The 22,049-nt window shown below is 27.0% G+C and overlaps 4 protein-coding genes and 1 long non-coding RNA gene across 19 annotated transcripts; 3 read left to right on the top strand and 2 right to left on the bottom strand.

Moving 5' to 3' along the window:
* Positions 1–781: 781 nt before the first annotated feature.
* Positions 782–2,995, top strand: LOC126867012 (60S acidic ribosomal protein P0). Its single transcript, XM_050621085.1, has 5 exons — positions 782–906; positions 1,469–1,556; positions 1,642–2,052; positions 2,146–2,490; positions 2,741–2,995. The coding sequence occupies exons 2-5, from the start codon at positions 1,503–1,505 to the stop codon at positions 2,882–2,884; spliced, it is 954 nt and encodes a 317-aa protein (XP_050477042.1). The 5' UTR covers positions 782–906; positions 1,469–1,502; the 3' UTR covers positions 2,885–2,995.
* LOC126867016 (uncharacterized) lies at positions 2,815–3,812 on the bottom strand. The gene is made up of 2 exons (XR_007690133.1): positions 3,667–3,812; positions 2,815–3,515 (listed from the first exon to the last, which is right to left on the bottom strand). It is a non-coding gene; the product is annotated as an uncharacterized LOC126867016 (long non-coding RNA).
* Positions 3,773–8,374, top strand: LOC126867010 (glutamate--cysteine ligase catalytic subunit). Of its 2 annotated transcripts, none has more exons than XM_050621082.1 (10): positions 3,773–3,912; positions 4,200–4,499; positions 5,138–5,247; positions 5,424–5,609; positions 5,692–5,864; positions 5,958–6,172; positions 6,280–6,648; positions 6,729–7,079; positions 7,155–7,336; positions 7,431–8,374. In XM_050621082.1, the coding sequence occupies exons 2-10, from the start codon at positions 4,350–4,352 to the stop codon at positions 7,597–7,599; spliced, it is 1,905 nt and encodes a 634-aa protein (XP_050477039.1). In that variant the 5' UTR covers positions 3,773–3,912; positions 4,200–4,349; the 3' UTR covers positions 7,600–8,374. The 2 variants fall into 2 exon arrangements, with proteins under 2 accessions (XP_050477039.1, XP_050477038.1); XM_050621081.1 differs by lacking the exon at positions 3,773–3,912 and adding an exon at positions 3,934–4,094.
* Positions 7,742–11,250, bottom strand: LOC126867015 (protein Mpv17). 5 transcript variants are annotated; one of them, XM_050621091.1, is made up of 7 exons: positions 10,370–11,246; positions 9,785–10,213; positions 9,547–9,693; positions 9,225–9,429; positions 9,015–9,130; positions 8,595–8,816; positions 7,742–8,511 (listed from the first exon to the last, which is right to left on the bottom strand). In XM_050621091.1, the coding sequence occupies exons 4-7, from the start codon at positions 9,313–9,315 to the stop codon at positions 8,386–8,388; spliced, it is 555 nt and encodes a 184-aa protein (XP_050477048.1). In that variant the 5' UTR covers positions 9,316–9,429; positions 9,547–9,693; positions 9,785–10,213; positions 10,370–11,246; the 3' UTR covers positions 7,742–8,385. The 5 variants fall into 5 exon arrangements, with proteins under 5 accessions (XP_050477048.1, XP_050477051.1, XP_050477050.1 ...); XM_050621094.1 differs by lacking the exon at positions 9,225–9,429 and having other exon boundaries at positions 9,638–9,693; positions 9,785–11,250; XM_050621093.1 differs by lacking the exons at positions 9,785–10,213; positions 10,370–11,246 and having other exon boundaries at positions 9,547–9,778.
* A 244-nt stretch (positions 11,251–11,494) lies between these two features.
* On the top strand, positions 11,495–21,778 carry LOC126867007 (sodium/hydrogen exchanger 7). Of its 10 annotated transcripts, XR_007690132.1 has the most exons (14): positions 11,496–11,804; positions 12,534–12,760; positions 12,854–12,931; positions 13,020–13,096; positions 13,357–13,566; positions 13,645–13,895; positions 13,989–14,191; positions 14,279–14,544; positions 14,619–14,670; positions 15,953–16,009; positions 17,174–17,377; positions 17,478–17,564; positions 20,329–20,815; positions 21,190–21,778. XR_007690132.1 is itself a non-coding variant. In XM_050621075.1 (13 exons), exons 1-13 carry the CDS (start codon positions 11,561–11,563, stop codon positions 20,365–20,367), a joined length of 1,995 nt encoding a protein of 664 aa, XP_050477032.1. In that variant the 5' UTR covers positions 11,496–11,560; the 3' UTR covers positions 20,368–21,778. The 10 variants fall into 10 exon arrangements, 9 of the variants coding, with proteins under 9 accessions (XP_050477034.1, XP_050477028.1, XP_050477032.1 ...); XM_050621075.1 differs by having other exon boundaries at positions 20,329–21,778; XM_050621072.1 differs by lacking the exon at positions 20,329–20,815.
* The last annotated feature ends 271 nt before the right edge of the window (positions 21,779–22,049 follow it).

A 22,049-nucleotide genomic window follows, 5' to 3' on the forward strand; every position in this document is an offset into this window, starting at 1 on the left:
TAATTTTTAAATTCAATATTTTGTCCAATATCCGTTATTTCTTATCACTTTTTCTTGGCATAAAATATATTAATTAATTTTTTACATTGATCTACCGTAATATTACTCCAAGCTGTTTTAATTGTAAAGTTCATTTAAATTTTTCGATTTATAACCTTGTACTGTCTTTTTTATGATGCTCCACAAATTCTCGATTGGATTTTTGAGCTTTAACAAATGCAAGTCGTCTTTTTCGATTCCTAGAACTTAGCAGTGGTTTCTTTGGGGGTTTTCGTCCTCTTAAGTTAGTCTTCTAATCTTCTCCTAACAGTTCTAGCACTAATTTGTGTATCGTTTTTGTAGTTTATCTCTGCAGCAATATTATTTGCACTACGAAAACGATCCTTTTCGCTCAATCGATGAATACGGCGATCCATTTTCGGCGTTGTTTTCCGTGGTCTTCCATTTTTCAGTTAATCTATTTAAATTTAAAAATTTATACCAAGCTTGCTTACAAGCCGTTTCTGACCTGTTCACTAGGAAATAGCTTCTCTTTTATGGTCATCTTTTTATGAGACTTCAAGGTCGATATTTTTTTAAATAGAACCATATATTTATCTTTCAATACCTTTGTAGGCCATGAAAAACAAATTCAACGGCATTAATGGTAATAACCATACTGTTCCCGTAATTTAATTTCGAGATATTGTTTACTTTTAACTATTCAACTTACGTATTATGAAAACAGCGTATTTAAAAATTTATTATTTCTATGTAACTTTATTTCTTTATGTGCATTTAGACATTTTTTAAATATTCGCGCTAAGATAATGATTTTCCTGAGGCGCGTATCCGGTAAATCTTTGTGTCATGGAGAAGGAAGAACTTCCTCTTTCTTCCACATTGCACCCGCAAATTTTTGCTGAGGTAAGAAAATTTATTCCACATTATTTTTGTGATAAAATAATAGCTTACTTACTTTGCGTTTATAAAAATCATTTTATAACATTATTTAAATCATGTTACATTAATAAAATGCAGAAGGTATAAGATATTCTTGAATATTCAAGTGAAAATAAACAATATGTATATGCCATGTGGTCACATAACCTTAATTTTAGTAATCCCTAAATATTTTCGTATTTATAATTTATATGTTTAAAAGTATTGATTATTTACACATATAAAACTATCATATATGCTTATAATGGAAGTACATATATAAATTTTATTGTCTACATATACTTATATGTGTGATGAATTATGTATGTTTTTATACAATATTTGTTTTTCATAAATATTTTATATGATGATAAAATGAAACGTCTGATAATTCGAGAACCATACAGACGCTAGAAATAGTAGAACCCATCTGTGTGCGAATTACAAGATTATACATTACACATACGTGTAGTCTGATTTTAATTTTTGTGAAATGCCGTACAATATTAATAGTAAATTATATATAAATAAGCCTTTTTATTTTTAGTCCTTAAACGTTTTATCCCTATACACACTTCAAGATGGGTAGGGAGGACAAGGCAACATGGAAATCCAATTACTTTACAAAACTTGTTGTGAGTATTTCAAATATTTTATCGCGAAATCGTCACTAAAATATTTAATTCATATCTACATTATACATATATATTTTTTATACAGCAACTATTGGATGATTACCCAAAATGTTTCATTGTGGGTGCTGACAATGTCGGCTCTAAACAAATGCAACAAATCCGTATGTCCCTTCGTGGGAATGCTGTTGTATTAATGGGAAAGAACACAATGATGAGGAAAGCTATTCGTGGTCATATTGAACGCAATGCTGCCCTCGAAAAACTTCTTCCACATATTCGTGGAAATGTTGGTTTTGTTTTTACCCGTGGAGACTTAATCGAAGTACGGGACAAACTTTTGGAAAACAAAGTCAGAGCACCAGCTAGAGCAGGTGCTATTGCACCACTAAGTGTAATTATTCCTGCTCAAAACACTGGTCTTGGACCTGAGAAAACATCATTCTTTCAAGCCTTGAGCATTCCTACCAAAATTTCTAAGGGTACTATTGAAATTATTGTAAGCATATGATTCAATTTAAATTAATATCTTTTGTCTAAGTAAAAGGTTAATATAATGACAAGCAAAAAATTATATTTCATTATGTTTTAGAACGATGTACATATTTTAAAACCAGGTGATAAGGTGGGTGCATCTGAAGCCACTCTTTTAAATATGTTGAACATTTCTCCGTTTTCATATGGTTTACTTGTTGAACAAGTCTATGATTCGGGTACTATTTTTGCACCTGAAATTTTGGACATCAAACCAGAAGATCTAAGGGAAAAATTCATGGCTGGAGTGGCAAACTTAGCTGCAGTGTGTTTAGCTATTGGCTATCCTACAGTAGCTAGTGCTCCTCACAGTATTGCTAATGGATTCAAGAATCTGTTGGCCATTGCTGCTGTGACTGATATTGAATTTCCAGAAGCAGCTACAATTAAGGAATACATCAAGGTATGTTATATTCACATAGTTTTTCAGTTTTCATCAACACATGCTGTAATAAGTTCCTAAAATATTGATGTGATGAATCATGTTTCTGAAAATCTTATGTAATTAGTGCCAGAGCTAGAAATAGTGGAACCCACTGGCACTATTAAGATTCTTGTTGAAAAATGCATAAAATGCAGTCTGATAACATATACTATGTATAGCTTACATGTAATTACTAAAATCTATCTAACATTATCTAACGTTTTTATAGGACCCAAGTAAATTTGCTGCCGCAGTTTCTGTTGCTGCACCAGCTACGGCTGCTGCAGAAGCACCAGTCGCGGAAAAGAAAGAAGAAAAGAAAGAGGAATCTGAGTCAGAAGACGAAGATATGGGATTTGGTTTGTTCGACTAAAATACGAATGTACATACATATATATGTATTACATGATTAATGATGTGAATATTTTAATAATCCGAACCTTCAACACATACAACACTGAAATAAAAAATGATTCATAACATACGTTGCATATCAATTTAATCAATCCTTTTACTTGTTTGTTAACTTCATTTATTTTCACAAATTTATATCAATAATAAAGGTAAATATTACACCATTTAAACGAGTGATATATCAAATGATAATTGATAAAAGTAAAAATTTTAAAAATAAGGATCAAAATTTTAGTACGATAAGTATAAAGAATCTTTTGAAGATATGTCGAAGGTTTTTATTTAGTCAGTAATTATTTATGGTTAAATACCTTAACTATAAGAGTCGATATTATTGGTTTGTATATAGCCAAGATTTATAAAATGATTAAAATTACATAAATTTATGTACAAATTCTTTATTTTATCATGCTGAAACATATGATAAAATCAGTATCTGTCTATCGAATTTTTCATCCATATTAATAATTAATTCTTGCGTTCCTGTGGCTAGGTCACTCGGATAACGTAACAGTAAAAGAACTGTATATCTATCGTAATAAAATTGATCATCCCTTTAGTGGGATATCTCCCAAGACCAAAACATAGCGCTTTAAGAAAAAACATAAAGATTAAGAACAAATATCCTTTTGTATTCAAGTTCTTTTTTATTTATATTTACATTATACATAAATAAACAATTTTATGTAACAAATAATACTGCCTGTAATGTTTATTTACTTAAATTAGAGTATCATTTACCTATAATTTACAAATTTATTGTTTCATTTTGCTTTATTTAAAGTAGACCGCATTTCTATTTAAGAAAAAAGTTACATGATATAACTGATAAGATATAAAATATGTAGCGGACTATAGTCTATAAGCGCGACTATAGAGAATCTGCATTAATAAGTTCTTAACAGTACATACATATAAACCACGATTGACCCGGCTACCGGAATCCGCGTTCTGTATTGCGAGGGGTTAATCTGTTTAATTACACACGTGAGTCATCTGGACTGGCCAGAGAAATGTTATATTATGATTATCTTTCAAGGAAAGAATGGTATATTGCTATCTAAAGAAAACAATTATTACTATACAATTACCTAAGTTTTATCAATTGAAACATGAATTGACAATATTTTAAGCCGATATCTCCAAGTGTTTCTAGTCGGAACGTTGTGGTAGGAGGATATGATTACCTTGTAGTTATATATCATTGGTGACGGGATACTCATAAAAGACTGTAGTTAGTCTACAAAGCAGTATTATACTTTATTTCATTGTAGGATTTGTGGCGGTTTCTCCGTACGTGAACGTGAAATTAAGATTGTACCTCGATATAACTCGGCAGAAATCGGGTTAAGTCGATCTTGCGCGAAATTCTATTTCAAGTGTCAAATTAAAAAAAAAGCTTATATTAATTGTCCTGTATAATAATGGGATTACTATCCGAAGGAAGCCCTTTAACCTGGGAAGAAACGAAAAATCTTGCTGACCATGTTCGGAAACATGGAATTATTCAATTCATTAACCTATACAAGAGACTCAGGGATCGACAGGGTGATATACTCAAATGGGGCGATGAGGTAATATTTATTTTTTACATTTTCGTTATGTGACATTTATCAACACTTATCGTAATGTCATGCAATAATATTATTGCATATATATGCTAAGTTATTAGGAAGCACGTTATCTTCTTTTCGTGTAATTTTCATACGGAATGATAGAAATACAAATCACGCAATATCTTCTATTATTAACTTATGTTAATTTTTAAAGAATAATTTTAATTTTATTGATAAACATTATTTCTATTATATTATTTTTAATTTAATATAATAATGTAGTTATCATATCCCATGTGCAATTGTAAAAATATAATTTTGATAAAAAATTAAATTTAGACCTTAATTCATTATCTATTTGTTATCTGTATATTACTTTTATTTGTTTGAACTTTTATAACATTCTTACGACATTAATGTTTGTAGAGGCAATAAATGAATATTTCCAGCAATTATAGATATTAAACTACTGTAAGGAATGACCTTGAGTTTTCTCCTACTACAATTCAGTCTTAGATACATGATTCAACATTTTTTGCTCTATTTTATTGATATATCGCCCACTTATAAAAAATTGACATATTTCTTAAATCTACTCTTATCATTGTTACTTCCATATTTAAATTATTAATATTTTTAATGTGATTTCTAAATAGGTTGAATATATGCTTATTAAATTTGATGATAAAGCAAAAACTGCAAAGCTTAGTTTAAGAGCTGCAGAAATATTAAAAATATTAAATGAAAAAGAATATAATGATCCAGAGTAAGTATCTTATTCTTTATTTTTTAAAAAGAATTTTAATCGATGTAAATTACAAATATTACTGAAATATATCTTAAGTTAGCTGTTTAAATATATAACAATATATTTTAATAATAATTATATTTTTTTTAATAATGATAAAATAATCTAAAATATTTAAATAATTTGTTTCACAGCAATATTAAATCATTATGGAGACCTGAATATGGTGCTTATATGTTAGAAGGCACACCAGGGAAACCATATGGTGGCTTATTAGTTCATTTTAATGTTGTTGAAGCTAACATGAGATATAGAAGGCAAGAAGCTTCAAAATTACTTGAACCCAATGAAGTTTTAATGTCTTTAACTAATTTTCCTAGGTATGTAAGTTAGTATTTTTATCAAAATTTATTATATTTGATATGTATGAAATACATTGTTAGCTTAAATATTCTCTTACAGAACAGGAGCATATGATTTCACAGATCCTCCAACACATCCAACTCCAAATTCAGGGGCATCAAAAAGTTTATTTTTTCCAGATGAAGCTATATATCCAGGTCATCCGCGATTTAAGACATTAACGAGAAATATAAGACTACGACGTGGAGAAAAAGTTGCTATAAACATTCCTAGTATGTACTTATTGTATTTAATAGTTGTACATGTGTATCTTTTTATGAACATAAAAATTCAGTTAGAACTTGACATGAAGTGTTTCTTTGTAGTTTATAAAGATAAAAATGTTTCAAGTCCTTTTAAAGAGGATTTTAGTCCCTTTATTGAAGATGAATCAAGTTGTGCAGCAAGAGAAGATCATATTTACATGGATGCCATGGGTTTTGGAATGGGTTGTTGCTGTCTACAACTTACTTTTCAGGCTTGTAACATAGAGGAAGCAAGGACATTATATGACCAATTAACGCCTTTATGTCCAATAATGGTCAGTAACATGTAAAAATATAATTGTGTTTTCATAAGTTTTGAAGGCATGAAGTTAGCATATTCTTTCATGCATACTCTACAGAACATTTATTTAACATTCAACAGTTGGCTCTAACTGCTGCTAGTCCATTTTATCGAGGATATATAAGCGATGTTGATTGCCGGTGGAATGTGATATCTTGCTCTGTAGACTGCAGAACACAGGAAGAACGCGGCTTAAAGCCTTTGGAAGAAAACAAATTCAGAATTAGTAAATCTAGATATGATTCTATTGATTCATATCTTAGTGAACAAGGAGAAAAATATAACGATGTTCCCTTGATATATGATGATGAAGTATATAAACAACTATTAGATAATGGAATTGATAAATTACTTGCACAGCATATAGCTCACTTATTTATCAGAGATACTGTATCTTTATTTTCTGAAAAAGTCCATCAAAATGATTTGGAGGATACTGATCACTTTGAAGTAATTATCATTATTATTATCAATTGAGTTTATCTATAAAAATTTAGCTTTGTATACAAACACAAAATATAAAATTTCAGAACATACAATCAACTAATTGGCAAACTATGCGATTCAAGCCACCACCACCAAATTCATCTATAGGATGGCGTGTTGAATTTCGTCCATGCGAAGTTCAAATTACGGATTTTGAAAATGCTGCAATAGTTTGTTTTATTGTCCTTCTTACAAGAGTTATTTTAAGTTATAAATTAAACCTTTTGATACCAATTAGTAAAGTTGATAAAAATATGGCTCGGGCACAAAGGAGAAATGCAGTTACAGCAGAAAAATTTTGGTTCCGTCGAGATATTACATCAGACGCAAAAAAGCAAGATGATGGACAACCAGAGTATACAGAATTTACTGTTAACGAAATTATTAATGGAAAGGTATTAATACTTTGTTCATGAATGAAATCAATTAATAGATCTCAAAAATATCCTATAATATATTATTTGTATCAGGATGGTATTTTTCCGGGTTTAATACCGTTAGTAAATTCGTACTTAGCTAGTATGGATGTAGATGCAGATACGCATTGTACTGTACAAGCATATATAAAATTCATACAAAAAAGAGCTTCTGGAGAATTATTAACGACTGCTGCATGGTTAAGGAAGGAAGTTGTTTCACACCCAGAGTACAAGTACGTATGTCCTTTAGTATATATGTGTGTATGTGTCTGTGCAAAATGTATGAAAATTTTTATTATATTTCTAACCCTATATTACATTATCTAGAAACGATTCTGTAATAACACAACGCATCAACTATGACTTATTAAAAAAAGTACAAAAGATTATATCTAATGAAATATCGTGTCCAGAATTACTCGGAACGTGTATGCTATCAAAAACTAATGAAACTATACCTGCAGCAGTTGCAAAAGCGGAAAAGGTTCCCATGTGAATTATTGTTGTTAATGGCAATGGATTAAATATGCTTAAATAGATATATATATTATATTATATATATATATTTTATATATATATATATATAATATATATATATAATATAGATACACAATGACTTAAATAGATAACGATTAATATAGATTTAATTTTCATTTATTTTAGTGCACTTCAGATCTTCTTGTACATACTTAACATTTAAAATATTGTGTGTTCACGTCCAATGATTTCATGGTTTCTAAAAACGGTAACATTCCATAAAATGATATTATACCCAGTACATTAAAAAAATATATACTTTTGTAAAAAGCAACAGTTTACTTTGCAATAGCAGTTTAATTAGAGGACAAATTTTAACATAAACATACAATATAAATTATGATGTTGATATGCTTGAACATAAATAACAACTACTAAATTACAATGAAACATGTCCTACATACATCAATTTTAGGAAATAAACAAACAGCAATCGTTTTCTTCGAGGTCAAATGTACTTCATAATATAGGAAAAAACACATTTTTTTTAAATTTACGAAATTTTTTAATTTCGTAAATATTTTAAATAATGAAAAACTTTTGGGATCTACATCGTCTATAGTGCTATTGTTGTTTTATGTTACAATACTATATTGTTTATTTAATGATAAATATCATGTAGTTCTTCCCAAAAGTCGAATTTTATTATTTTATTGTGAACAATACTTAACAAAATTTAATAGTATTAACATTTGTATTTAAAAAAATATGTTTATAAATTTTTACTTATTTTATATTCTTATTTTTATTTTCCTGAACTTGTCCTATAAGAGATATAAGTATTCCATAACAAAGCTATAGATTGTACTACTAAAACCTGATGATGTAAAGGTACAAAATAAAAGTTAAATAGTTGTACCATAGGCCAAATCTAAAACAAATTTTTCATTCACAAATCTTTTCACATAATTTATTTTTAAATATTTTTAGATATATATTGTCTTAATATGTTACCTTGTAATTATTTTTTAAAATATCTGGGTACTCATTATACAATTTTTTTTTTAATTGTTCTAAGTCATTTCCTTGTAGAATACCAATTGTTGATAGTAAAACTATTAAAAATGCAGGTGCAAAAAATAATTGATCACAAGACACCTTCTTTAATACTACAATTCCTCCCTTTGAGCCAATATATTTATCTAATATTCCATACCAAGTTCGTGTGACAGGACCCTGCCATATAAATTTAATGGAATTTATTTTATAAAAGCTTATGCAACAAATGTATAATTTATTCAATTTAATCAATTACTTTATAGATTTTATTATTATTTTACAATCATATGCATTATTAAGCTTTAGTAAATCAATATCATACATGTTATAAATAAAAATCAAACATTTTTGCAGTTTTACATCAAATTTACTTACAGTAAGGAAAAGTCCTATGCATCCAAACTGAGCTGTTCTTATAAAATCTAAATCTTTAATTTTTCTTCGCTCAACTAGATTTTGTGCAATCTGATCTCCAAGTGCCATTAACGTACCTATTCGTTTAAAAATGTAAATAACTATTAATATATGTATAATAATAAAAGAATTTTTGGTATTTTAAAAATGCTGTATATGTATGTTTTTTACCCGCTTGTACCGCTTGAGTGAGTAACGGATATCTTGTTAAGAACCTTTGGTATATTTTGACAACACCCAACATGTTCATAGGATGTGTCATTATCACATTAAAAGTTATTAAAATTTTGTTGGTTACTTCTTAACTTCATGCATATTACGTATCTTTAATCTGATATTACGTACACACAATGTATATGGTTGTCATATTATGAAACTATTTTATTGAAAATACATTTGATTAGTACATTTAATTCACGTTATATGAGATTTAATAAATACACGACATGTGATAATATGTAACAATGTGAAACACGTGGATTATTAAACTTACAATTTACAGTAGTATAGTAGATTTTATTTAATCCATAGAATCATAGTACACATAACGCATGTATGATAACACACAACATACATATATGTACCTATTTTATGTTACAAGAAAAGAAATTCCTCCTAGTTTTTGTCATCAATTATAAAACTGCATTATAAAAAGTAAATAATGTTTTAATATACTTATAGATACTTTATTTTAAAAATATATGTACATGTGCATATGTACTATATTTTACCAGGTATTTGTTTGGTATTCTGTTACCAAAGACGTGATCGTGTTGTGCAGCCGTTTAAGAACTTGGGGAATTTCAGGCTGCATTATTGTTACCCATATAGTACCGCTGACCAGGGTTACCATTGCCAAGTCAAATCCCTCACCAACGATAACATGAGATCATATTACCCCCGCTATCACTCTACAACTTGCTCGTATCACATGAAATAAATTTCTTCTTACATCTTTCCGCATTACGTCCGTGATTTGTTCCCCTACCTTATTTCTCTACGGTATGAGTAATAACGTCATTAATCCATTAACTATACTATTGGGTTGGCAACTAAGTGAATCCGGATTTTGTCAATAGGTGGTCTTAGCATATTCTTTTGTTTTGTCAACGTGTTCAAAGCATCTAAGCTATATTGTTTTCTTGTTGTTGGACTTCCACCTTTAATTTAGTAAAAAAATTGTATCGATTAGTTATTTAGTTTCGTTTTTATCTCAATTTAAAAATGAAAGAACACCTCGCGCATTTGAAACATATTTTATTGTATTATTTCCGAAAAGTCAAGAACGCATCGCAAGCATACAAGAAGTTACGTACCGTATATGGGAATGAAGCCTCGAAAAAAAAGCGGCGTCAAAATTCGTTTGCCAAATCTCTTTCTCGTGTTTTTTCACTGGAAAATATTCAACGATTTGGCTGTTTAGTTGAAGTTAGTGAGACCCGTATGTTGACATTTACCATGATTTCGTCAATATGAAGGAATCCTGTACTTTGAACTTTTACCAAGAAACCAAACGATTAATTCAAACGTGTACATTCAACAATACGCCAAGCTGAGCGATGCAGTTCAAGAAAAGCGGCCAGCATTGGCAAATCGTAAGGATGTTGTTTTCCAGCATGATAATGCAAAGCCCCACACATCTTTGGGGCCATGATCACTCGCCAAAAATTATTGGAAATAGGTTGGAATGTGTTGTCACATCCACCATATAGCTGTGATCTTGCGCTGTGATCATTTAATACAGTTTTTTGCTGGTAAAAGTCAGAAGTTTTATGAACATGGAATTATAACACTGCCTGAAAGATGACAAAAGGTCATTGACAAAAACGGACAATACCTAATTGAATAAAATTATATTTTTAAGCAAAAATTTTGAATTTTCCTTCTTATTTAGACGAAATAAACTTCAAAACAAAATACCTGTATTTCGATAACTAATTACAAATTGAGATAAGCTTTGAACTATTACAATTTTTATGTTTTTAAGAAATATGTCTGAACACTGAACTCTATGTTACAATCCTTTCTCTTCTGTCGTTGTTTGGTCTATTTATGTTGTTGGATTTTAGATAACAAAATGCAATTTATTTACTATCTAATAAGAAAAATTATTATTAATTAATGATAATAAAAATGAATTTGGTTGGAGTTAATCATATAGAAAAGCGAGCGATTTATGCCTTGTCAATATGCTTTATTATGGTAGCAAAAGTAAATATACAAAATGAAGAATTATTATAGTTATCATTGATAAATAATTGTGACATTTAGTCGATAAATCTTTTGTTAAAATCCATTTGCTTATTGTTGTTTCGGTTACGTTACTGCACAAATTCATACTTGTCGCGCTACACGGAGTCATAAGCGTGCGTCAATAAATAAAAGTTCTTAAAATTTACGCTACGGGGAGCCACCTAACTATAACGATACATAACAACTGTATTGAATGCGCAGTTGGTCATACTGCTGAACTGACAGTACGGTCAGAAAATGGTTGCAAAGTAAAGATGGCAGTGAGAGGTGATGCACGAATTCTCCTCCTCGGAATTTTATGTATTTTCTTGTTAAAATCATGTAATGGAGCCGCGACAGATATTGAATTAGACGCAAAAGCACAGTTGTTACATAGACTTGATAGTTTAAATCTTTTATTATATACATTTTTATTGATATTAACTGTTTTAACAATATGGACATTTAAGCATCGTCGTCTTAGGTTCCTCCATGAAACTGGTCTAGCTGTCATTTACGGTAAGTCGTCTGCTATAGTTTATGTTTACGTAGTATAAACGTAATAATAAAGTGCATGTTTTGCAAATTTTTATAGTTTTTATTTATAGCTATAAAGGACCCTTTGTCATTTTATTACTGCATAAATATAACACATATTAAATACTTTTCTGTCTCAGATCTATATATTTTTTTATATATACATATGATATTTTTTTGTATGCTTTTAAATTCTGATATTATAAGCTGATTTGATTTTATCTATACATAAATTAAAAGAATATATTTAATTTTAGTTATTCGTAATTAAATATTCTATAACTTTTATAAATAATTGTATTTATGATTATATAAAAATAACATCTCCTTGAAAAGTATAAGTAATGAAACTGATTCCTAAAATTATTCAATATCTTATTTTATCTATATTTTACGAATATATCTTTACGAATATAAAAAATATTACATTATAAATATTACATCATCTATGTATACAATTTTATCTTTATATGTATATACACCTATGTAAATAAAAAAGTAAGATTTAATAAAATTTTAAAAAAGAATAATTTACCATCATGTAAAGTATTGATTATCAATTGTTAATGACTTTAAATTGTATATAAATTATAATCATTTTATAAAAATTATATAATAAACATTCTAGCTACAGACAAATTATAAAAGATAATTGTATTATTTAAATCTTTTAAGAAATTAGAAATTAATTATTCATATATGTCTTTCTAGGATTAATTATAGGGGCAATAATTCGTTATGGTTTTACAACAAGTAGTACCATTCTTCATATGCCTGTTGTGCCAGACAACAGTAGTAAATATAATCAATCAGTTCCTCCAGATACCTTATGGTTACGTTTTCCAGAAGATAAAGGAGGTGGTGTTATTAAAAATAAGACATTTGCCTATTCATTTAGGGGAGAGATTTATAAGCAAGATAATGAGATAGATTTGAAGGTATTATTTAATACAATCATTCTATTTCTACTAAACTAAAATTAAATTAGACAGTAGAAAAACTTATTATATAAAAATATAAAATTTTAACAGGCCACCTTTGATCCTGAAATATTTTTTAACATTATTTTACCACCAATCATTTTCCATGCTGGGTATAGTTTAAAACGTGTAAGTAATAGTATATTTGTTTTTTATATTTATTATATAATATAATACAATATGAAACACCATAGAATTTGATATTTCTTTATTTCAGAAATACTTCTTTAGAAACTTAGGAGCAATTCTTATGTATGCTTTAATTGGAACATCTATATCAGCTTTTGTTATTGGGTATGTTTTTCAGATTTTAATGAGAAGTATGTATGATTAATAAGTACACAATTACTTTCATGTCACAATAATAAATTTATGTAGAGTTTTTGCGTGGAACGTTTCTTGTGATAATTTTATGTCCATAGGTCATTTAGATTGAATATATCTGTTGTTTTCCTCATAGGCTGCAGATAAATGGAAAAATTCTTTGTAATATAATGATATATTTTTTTAATTATACTCTTTTCTGATATGTACACTATTTGTCTTCTTTTCAGAGCTTTGATGTATGCCTTTGTGCAATTAATACCACATCTTTCTGCTTCATTTACATTTTTGGATACCTTATATTTTGGTGCATTAATATCTCCTACGGATCCACTGACAATAATTTCTATTTTTAATGATTTACATGTAGATGTAAATTTATATGCTTTAGTATTTGGAGAAAGTGTGTTAAATGATGCAGTTGCAATTGTACTTAGTGGGTATGTATATAAAAACATTACAAATGTCAGCAAGAAGTTTCAGTCAAATACACACATAAATTATATGTTTTATTGTAGTGCCATACAAAATTATGGAGAACGTTATCAATCAGGTTCAGGCGGATTTGAAACTGTAGCATTTTTCCAAGCATTTGGTGATTTTGTTGGAATATTTAGCTTATCTTTATTTATTGGTGCTACCATGGGCTGTATCACTGCTTTGTTAACTAAATTTACTAGAGTCAGAGATTTTCCACTTTTGGAATCAGCATTATTTGTTTTAATGTCTTATAGCACATTCTTAATTGCTGAAGCATCTGATCTTACAGGTAACATTCATAAAAATCTTACATTACCTTGAATTTTCATGTAGATATTTTCTGCTAATGTAGTTAATATTTAAAATAATTATTTACATACAGGTGTAGTCGCTGTCTTATTCTGTGGTATTTGTCAAGCACATTACACGTATAATAACTTAAGTCCGGATTCGCGGCAACGGACGAAACAATTGTTTGAACTTTTAAATTTTTTAGCTGAGAACTTTATATTCAGTTACATTGGTGTTACAATGTTTACTTTTCCGAAACATCATTTCGATCCAGGATTTATTTTTGCAGGATTTGTATCCTTATCATTTAATAATGTTTAACTTCATATATTATATATCAAACATACATGTAACGTTGAAACCTTAACCACTTTATTATAGCTTTGTGCATTATTAGGTCGGGCAGCCAATGTATATCCATTATCTTTTATATTGAATTTAGCGCGAAAACCAAAGATATCGTTAAATTATCAGCATATGTTATTTTTTGCTGGTTTACGTGGAGCCATGAGTTTTGCTCTGGCTATCAGAAATACTGTTTCGGATGCTCGGCAGGCTATGTTAACAACAACGAGTTTAATTGTAATTCTGACAGTCATCTTCCAGGGTGGCGCAACAACCCAGTTTTTGAGCTGGTTTAATATACCGTAAGTGCAAAAGATATCTTTTTTATTATTTTTCTCTTATAATTTATTTATTTAAATAAATTACTTTCTTTCAGAGTTGGAGTAGATGAAGAAATAGAAGGATTATCACACAATGGAATGCGCAGTGTAAGTATTACATTTGTATTTTTAGTTATTCTAAAGTCATGTATTAGTTTTCATTTTACAGAAATAATATGAAATTGAATTTGTACTAACATATAATGTGTGCTAGGTTTCTTTTTATGTATTTTTGGTATAAAAAATATAGTAATATTTATCAATAACATGTAGTTTAGGTTATCTATGGCTGATATATGTTTTAAAAGTATATTATTTTTTATTATGTTTTGTAACTTCTCAGATTCTTTTTCATGCATATACTTTTAGTCGTGTTGCTTGTTAACTTATAGTGGTTTTTTTATTTTGTGCAAATTACAGGTTTATGTATATTTATTAAATATATTATTATAAAATATAGTTAATGAAACACTGATATCCATTATTTAATATATATTTAAATAAAAGGTACAAATAAATTTTTGTTAATACAATGTACGTCAAAAGTTGTCAGATGCAAAATTTTAATAAGATTAGTTTTTATTAGATGTTGATCTTTAAATCTTATTAGTTATAGTTGATATCCAGAAAGCATCTCTTTCTATATAAAAGTATAGTGATTTTTAATTAATAGCCAATATTGTTTATAATTTAAAAAGTATATTGGTCCACTGTGTCAATGTTTAAAATCATTATTATTAAAACTGGAAGTATTTTAAGTGTTTAGAAGTGGTTTAAAATATTCTCAGAATGTTGGTTATTGATTGTAATTTATTTATTTTAATACATGTTTTGAATAAAGATTATTTGATATAAGTAGAAACAAAAGATATTTTAATTATTGACTTTTTGGGCCATTTATTCACAATATATAAAAAAATCATTTATTGAATATAAAATAATCTAAATTATTCAGGAGTATAGTTTATTTATAAAAATTAAAATGTAAGAATATTTGCGCATGAATGCTTCAAAATTGTTCTCATACTGTTATATTTTCTATCCTTTATGTATTCCCAAGTATTATATTCCGAATTATTGTGGTGTGCACTTTTAATATTATACACTATTATTAAAAATTCTTAAAATCTTTATTTCTGTGTTTGAAAAACGTCCGAAAAGATTATACTTGCAAATGTTTGTTTTCTAGTTCCACTTAAGTAACCTTGGGTTACTCTTGCACAAAAACTACTAAAATCATAAATAGCTTGCACTAGAACTTAACTTTTTGGAACATCCAGCATGTCTAATTACATTGTAACAAAGTTGGTAAAAATGCTTGGTTAATTCTAAATAATTTCGCTTAATAATATTATAAAAAGATTAGAATTTAACGTACTAATGTTAATAGTCTGGTGGCGAAGGTGGCTTTGGAGATCTGGACATACATAGGGAGAGAAGTCCGCCGGTATGTTTTCATTTTAATTCAAAAATTGAATTATGCTATTTATATGGTAACAAATAATTGGTACAATTAACTTGTTATATAAATATATAAATTCCTATGTTTATTACATTGAGATTACTTTGATGCTATAGACTTTTGTAGTTATTTAATCTTCTCTTACATGACTATGCAACATATAAATAGTTTTGTACATTATAAGTAGTATTGTCTGAGTTGCTTTCTGTCATTAGTACAGATGTGCAAAATAATCAAATTATGGTATTTAATAAGGGATTTAATAAAAATTATCTTATTAAAATGCTTGCAATGACCACTAATTGTTATATTACATTAATTGAATTATTGTTTGTCAAAAATAATACAATGATACCAAAATAAATATTTCTGTTATTAATATTACTTAAATATTGAATTATAAATATGTTAATATCTATTAATACATACTAACGATTTTTAAAGGTAGGATTTAGTTTCAAAAGTGACACAGAAATTATTATTTTATGTTAAAGATTTGTAAAATATGTTCTATTTAAGATTTAACATTTTGAAAGCGATATTGCTAACAAATTTATAGATGCTTGTGTTTATATCGTGCAAACTAAAAATTCAGCTTCTATTTATTTATGTATATATACTAAAAATTAATTGCAATGTAATTATTGCTTTATATATGTAGAAAATTTTAGTCTTATTTTCATTATTAAACATCAGTTTGATTTGCTAATTGCATGTGCTTCAATATTTCCTTTTGTATCATTTTTGTTATCCATTCTGTATGTTGATGATTAGTAGTGTATAAAATATATACATATCCATTTACATTCATTAACAAAACATATGCAAACATAATTAACAAGGCATACCAATATAAAGATAAACAATTAAGCATGTTTTTAATACTTAATAATAATGCTAAGTGTTTTATGATATAAAAAGTTAATTAATCTTGATATAGAATTTCTGTATAATATGTGCTATGGTTCTTCAATTATTTTTATATATATAATTTAAAGTTATTCATTTAATTCTTATTTAATAAATTATTTAAACTGTCATGATCTTTTAAATATTTTTGATAAGTATAATTTTATACTTAATTACATTTGAAAGAAGATATCATTATCATACAGGATGGATAATCCAAATATCCTTCACATTTCACAGTATAATTCTATGCAGGATGGATCATTACCAGGCAGTGGCATAAAACCTAATGAAAAAGCATTACTTGCTAGAATCTGGGGTGACTTTGATACTCGCTACATGAAACCACTTTTAACTCACTCCAGGCCTACATTATTAGAAACATTACCAGTTTGTTGCACACCTCTAGCCAGGATTCTTACAACAACACAACAAATGACACAGGTACAATATATGATTTTAGAAATGTTTATTTTATTAAAACTGTTGATAAAATAGTTAAAACAGTAAAGATGTTAGATATTTTTTGTGTTTTTTATGTTAGGATGAAGCTGTTAGAAAAGCAGATTCAGATTCAGATTTTTGTCTCGAAGATCGTGAACTGGAACGTCGAAGGAGTAGTATTCAACCGGTGAGTTTTCATCAACCTAATCTCAATTACACTATTAATCCGTGCTATCAGCCTAACAGCACAGATGTCACTAATCCAGATGAACCTTATGTAATCCTTAATTTACACAGAAGGTAGAAGTACTGGATTTGAATTAAAACATTTGAATTTTGTATAAAAATTATGTATGAAAATATTTCTTACATTGGTATGAATGAGTTTATCATTTATACCTAATTTTCATGTAATTATATTTTAAACATTGTTTCAAATTATCTCTTCGTTATACCATTTACATAAAAACACTTGTACAACATAGCCTTTCCATTTTATATGAAAGTAACATTTTAGTATTAGATGTAATATATGTTTCTACTTAATGTCAGAAGTTTTCAATATTAGCAATTGTATAGGTTTCACTTATTTATAGTATCTTCTCAATGTAATAAGTAATTCTTTATGTCAAAACCTTTCATATAAAATGTATAGAATATGCATGAAAAACTTATTTTTCTTCACTGTAGATATGCAATGATACACATTTGTATAACTGATTAACATATATACTGAAGTTTATTCATTTATGAAATATACCATAAGTGTACACTAATTACTCAAATAAAATCTTGTTAATATAAAAATAAAATATTGTGTATCACTGTCATATTTAGGTTTGTGGGTTATTAACAATACTAACAATGTTTTTATAATGACAAAAATCAATCATATATAAAATATATTGAAGTTGAAATGCTATTATATAGGCATGAATCTATATATATAGTCTTCTTACTAAAGTTATTTTACAGATGCAGTAAATGTATGCAACTATTCTATCTATATATAACTATCAGTAATTACTTGTAAGAAACACGTGAAGAATTAATGAGTTTATTCGAAAAAATTTATTCAAAATCGAAATATGTGTAATACTATAATTTGACATTTCCTTATCCACATAACAGATTAAATGTTAAAGAGATCATTTCATTTCTTCTTTTTATGAATAATCTTTTTTCTTCGAAAATTATGTTTAATGTCTATTATTAAAATAATATTTAAGAACACTCAAAATATTTTTATTCATTTAACTGAAATGTGAGAAACCTGTGTTTTTATCCAATATATATATATATATATGTATGTATATATATGTATGTGTATATATATATATCTTTTTTATCAATTTAGAGCAAATTTTTTAGTCTACATTTGATCGCGCTCTTACCGATTTTTTTAGAGAAAAAGAAATGATGATGATGATGAGGACCTAAGAATCATTGGAATGGAAGGATTTATTCCGTTAAGAACATTGTAACGAGACAGAAGCCATTGAAAATAATGTTTTCAGAAGATTATTTTTAAATGCTTTGTATATTATACTTGGGGGTAGGAGTAATTATTAAAAATAATTATTTTGTATATATTAAAATTTTTTAATAATACCTTTAATTTTTGCATTAATGTTAAACAGAATTTACATTACTAGTTAACATTTCTGAATCTTTGCAGATTTACAAAAAATTACTTTCTTATTTAAAAAATCTGATGTATAGTATTTATTTATTATTTAAAGATCAATCATCATATTTATACTTTCTATATTTATGTTCATAATTATAAAATGTTATTTAAAATTGTTATGTTTAATATATGTGTTTCTTTTAAGTCTTAAAACTAGACTAATATTATAGAACAAAATATCTGTATCGCACCTTTTATTTTCTTGATATCAAAATATAATGTATTTTAATGTAAACGCAAATTACAAAGATCAAAAGACACATAGCACATAAACAACAAATTTTAAAATGTACATATTGTGATTTCTTTGAAAGTATTAACATAAGTAAAATAATTATAGTAAAGAGTCTGATAGAATTTTGATCTATATATATATTAAAAGTTTATATAAAACTACTAAAATTTTTAAACATATTGTAATTGAACATTAAACATAATTTTCAGTGTTCAATTCATTAATCTGAAATTCTTAAAGCTTTCTAAATATCATTATACTTCATTAACACCAAATCATTAATATCATTATAAGGTTTATGAAGCAAATATTGTCCTATCATTTCTACAATTTATTTTTTTTTCGTACATTTTATTTATTCATAGCAATATTGGAGAAGGATCTGGTTTATGTCTGTCACTTAATGAATGTTATTGCATGTAGCCTGAGAAACCAAATTACTTTTCAGGCATCAATTTTTTATCAGAAATGCTATCTAAAAGTTGCCGCTTGCACACTACTTATGCTATTAGTAACAAGTAATTTCTGCAGGAAAAATAATCTTTTACATCTGCTTTCTATACATTATTTACCAATATTTCTCACTATATAGTTATACTACTTTTGTTTACATTTAATTGTTGGTGTAAGTTTTAAATAGCACTGCATATCATTTAGTGCACATGTACTTAATTTTATTTGGTGTAGTTTATTGATGTGGTCAAGAAAAAATGAATTGTATAAGTGTTTTGCAATTTTATATATTTTATATTTAAAGAAGAGATTTTAATAAATTATAATAGAGTATTATTAATATTTTGTTCAGAATTTTTTAAAAATTATATTATTGTGCAATCGGCAAATAACTTATTTTAATAATGATAAACATGTTGCAATTATGTTCATATTTTTCTAGAGGAAAAAGTTTTTAGTTCTGTGTAAATTATTTTTTATTTTTGTATGAAGTATTATTTTTATTACATTTATTTTTATTTTTTAAATATTTTTACAGCATATATTGCTTATTTATATTTGGTTTCTCCACAGACACATGTAAGGAGCTCTCCAAACAGAATACATTTATAAGAGTAAATCTAATATAATTTATGAAGTTGTATACATTTTTGGGGGAATTTGGCTGCATTGATTTAAGCATTAAGTAATTACTCTCTTTGTTGTACAATATGCCATAAATATTTATACTACTTAACATTAATATGTTATTTCACACAGACTCTAATTCGGTATGTTTAATTTCTAATATTCTCTAATTTTGATACCAGATAAATTTTAATTTCTTCAAATGATACAAAACATGCTTTCTGATAGATTGTAATCAACATCTCAGATAATACTTAATGAGAAAAGTATGACATAGGTATGTGCGTATGCAATGTTGGTGTCAAATATTACATATTACTATTGTATTATAGCTTCTATAAATGTTAATTATATTTTCCTGGTATTTATTTTCTTTGGGAAGTATTATCCAATATTTTGGATAACAAATGACATTGACAACAAAAGATTGAATGTAAGTATTATACAAAGAATAAATGATAGGGAGAAGGAAAAAAATTACAAAATATATTTGTTACTATATACTTGTTGTATATACACTGAACTTACAAAAATTATTTGCTACATTACTAAATTATAAAAAGAAATCATCAGTAAATAATAAACCTTCTCCTTATTTGATAGTCTATTTATTCTAATTATGGTACTTGCATAAAAGTAGATTCTTAGATGTTGACTTAAACCTGTACACATTACTGATTTTGTCGCAATGATTTTTATGAAGAAATTTTACATATACAAAATCAATAATAATTTTATTCGGTATATTAAATAATGTGTAAGAATCTAAAGATGAATTCTTGATCTATTTAATACTTTGTGGGGCAGCTGGGAACTGTGATGGGAGAAGTTAGTCCGGGACCACTACCATTGCACACACGCGTCGCCTTGCCAGGTTTGGTCGGCAAACATTTATAGAGACTAATTGATATTGGTAAATAAACTTACCTTTTTATGTGTAATATTATATGTGCAACTGATAAATGTATTTATTTGAAAAGCTTAAAAAATCTGTGCAAACTATTATATCTAATACAATTCATCATAAGTAGAATTTGGAAGATGTTTCTATTACTTGCTGTTTTTATTTAGATATTATAAAAAATAAATCATATAAGTTGTTAATGAAATGTGAGTGTATGCTATTATAATAAATGTAACTTATATTATTTTCATTTTATAATTAATATTATTACATTATTATCTTTTGATTGTCATGAATAAGTCTTGACAAAATTATTGACAAAATCTTTCATAATCAATATGCATGTGTGTATATATATGAATTATATGTTACTATGTTATAGCAACATATATATTACATTTATTGGTTGTACTAAATGTAACAAAGTTTTGTTATATGCAGTACCAACGAATCAATTATATGAAAATCAATAAATATAACTTATATTTTTCACTTGGTATATAATTTATAATTCAGTGGAGGTCCTGGTTTGTAGTAATTATTGCAGAAAAATTTATTTTAAGACGTTATTGAATTAAATATGTTATTGTGACACCAACTAACAGTTGCATTATGCATTTGAATATAATAATTCATAACACAATGTGACAAAAGAGGAATAAGAAGTAATATGTTTTGTCAGAAATTTTAAATTTGTAAAATTAAATTAAATATAAAAATAAACTCTGAAAAAAATAGTTACATCAATACAATGACAATAAAT

This window comes from Bombus huntii, chromosome 6 (genome assembly GCF_024542735.1).
Source record: "Bombus huntii isolate Logan2020A chromosome 6, iyBomHunt1.1, whole genome shotgun sequence".
NCBI classification, from domain to species: domain Eukaryota; kingdom Metazoa; phylum Arthropoda; class Insecta; order Hymenoptera; family Apidae; genus Bombus; species Bombus huntii.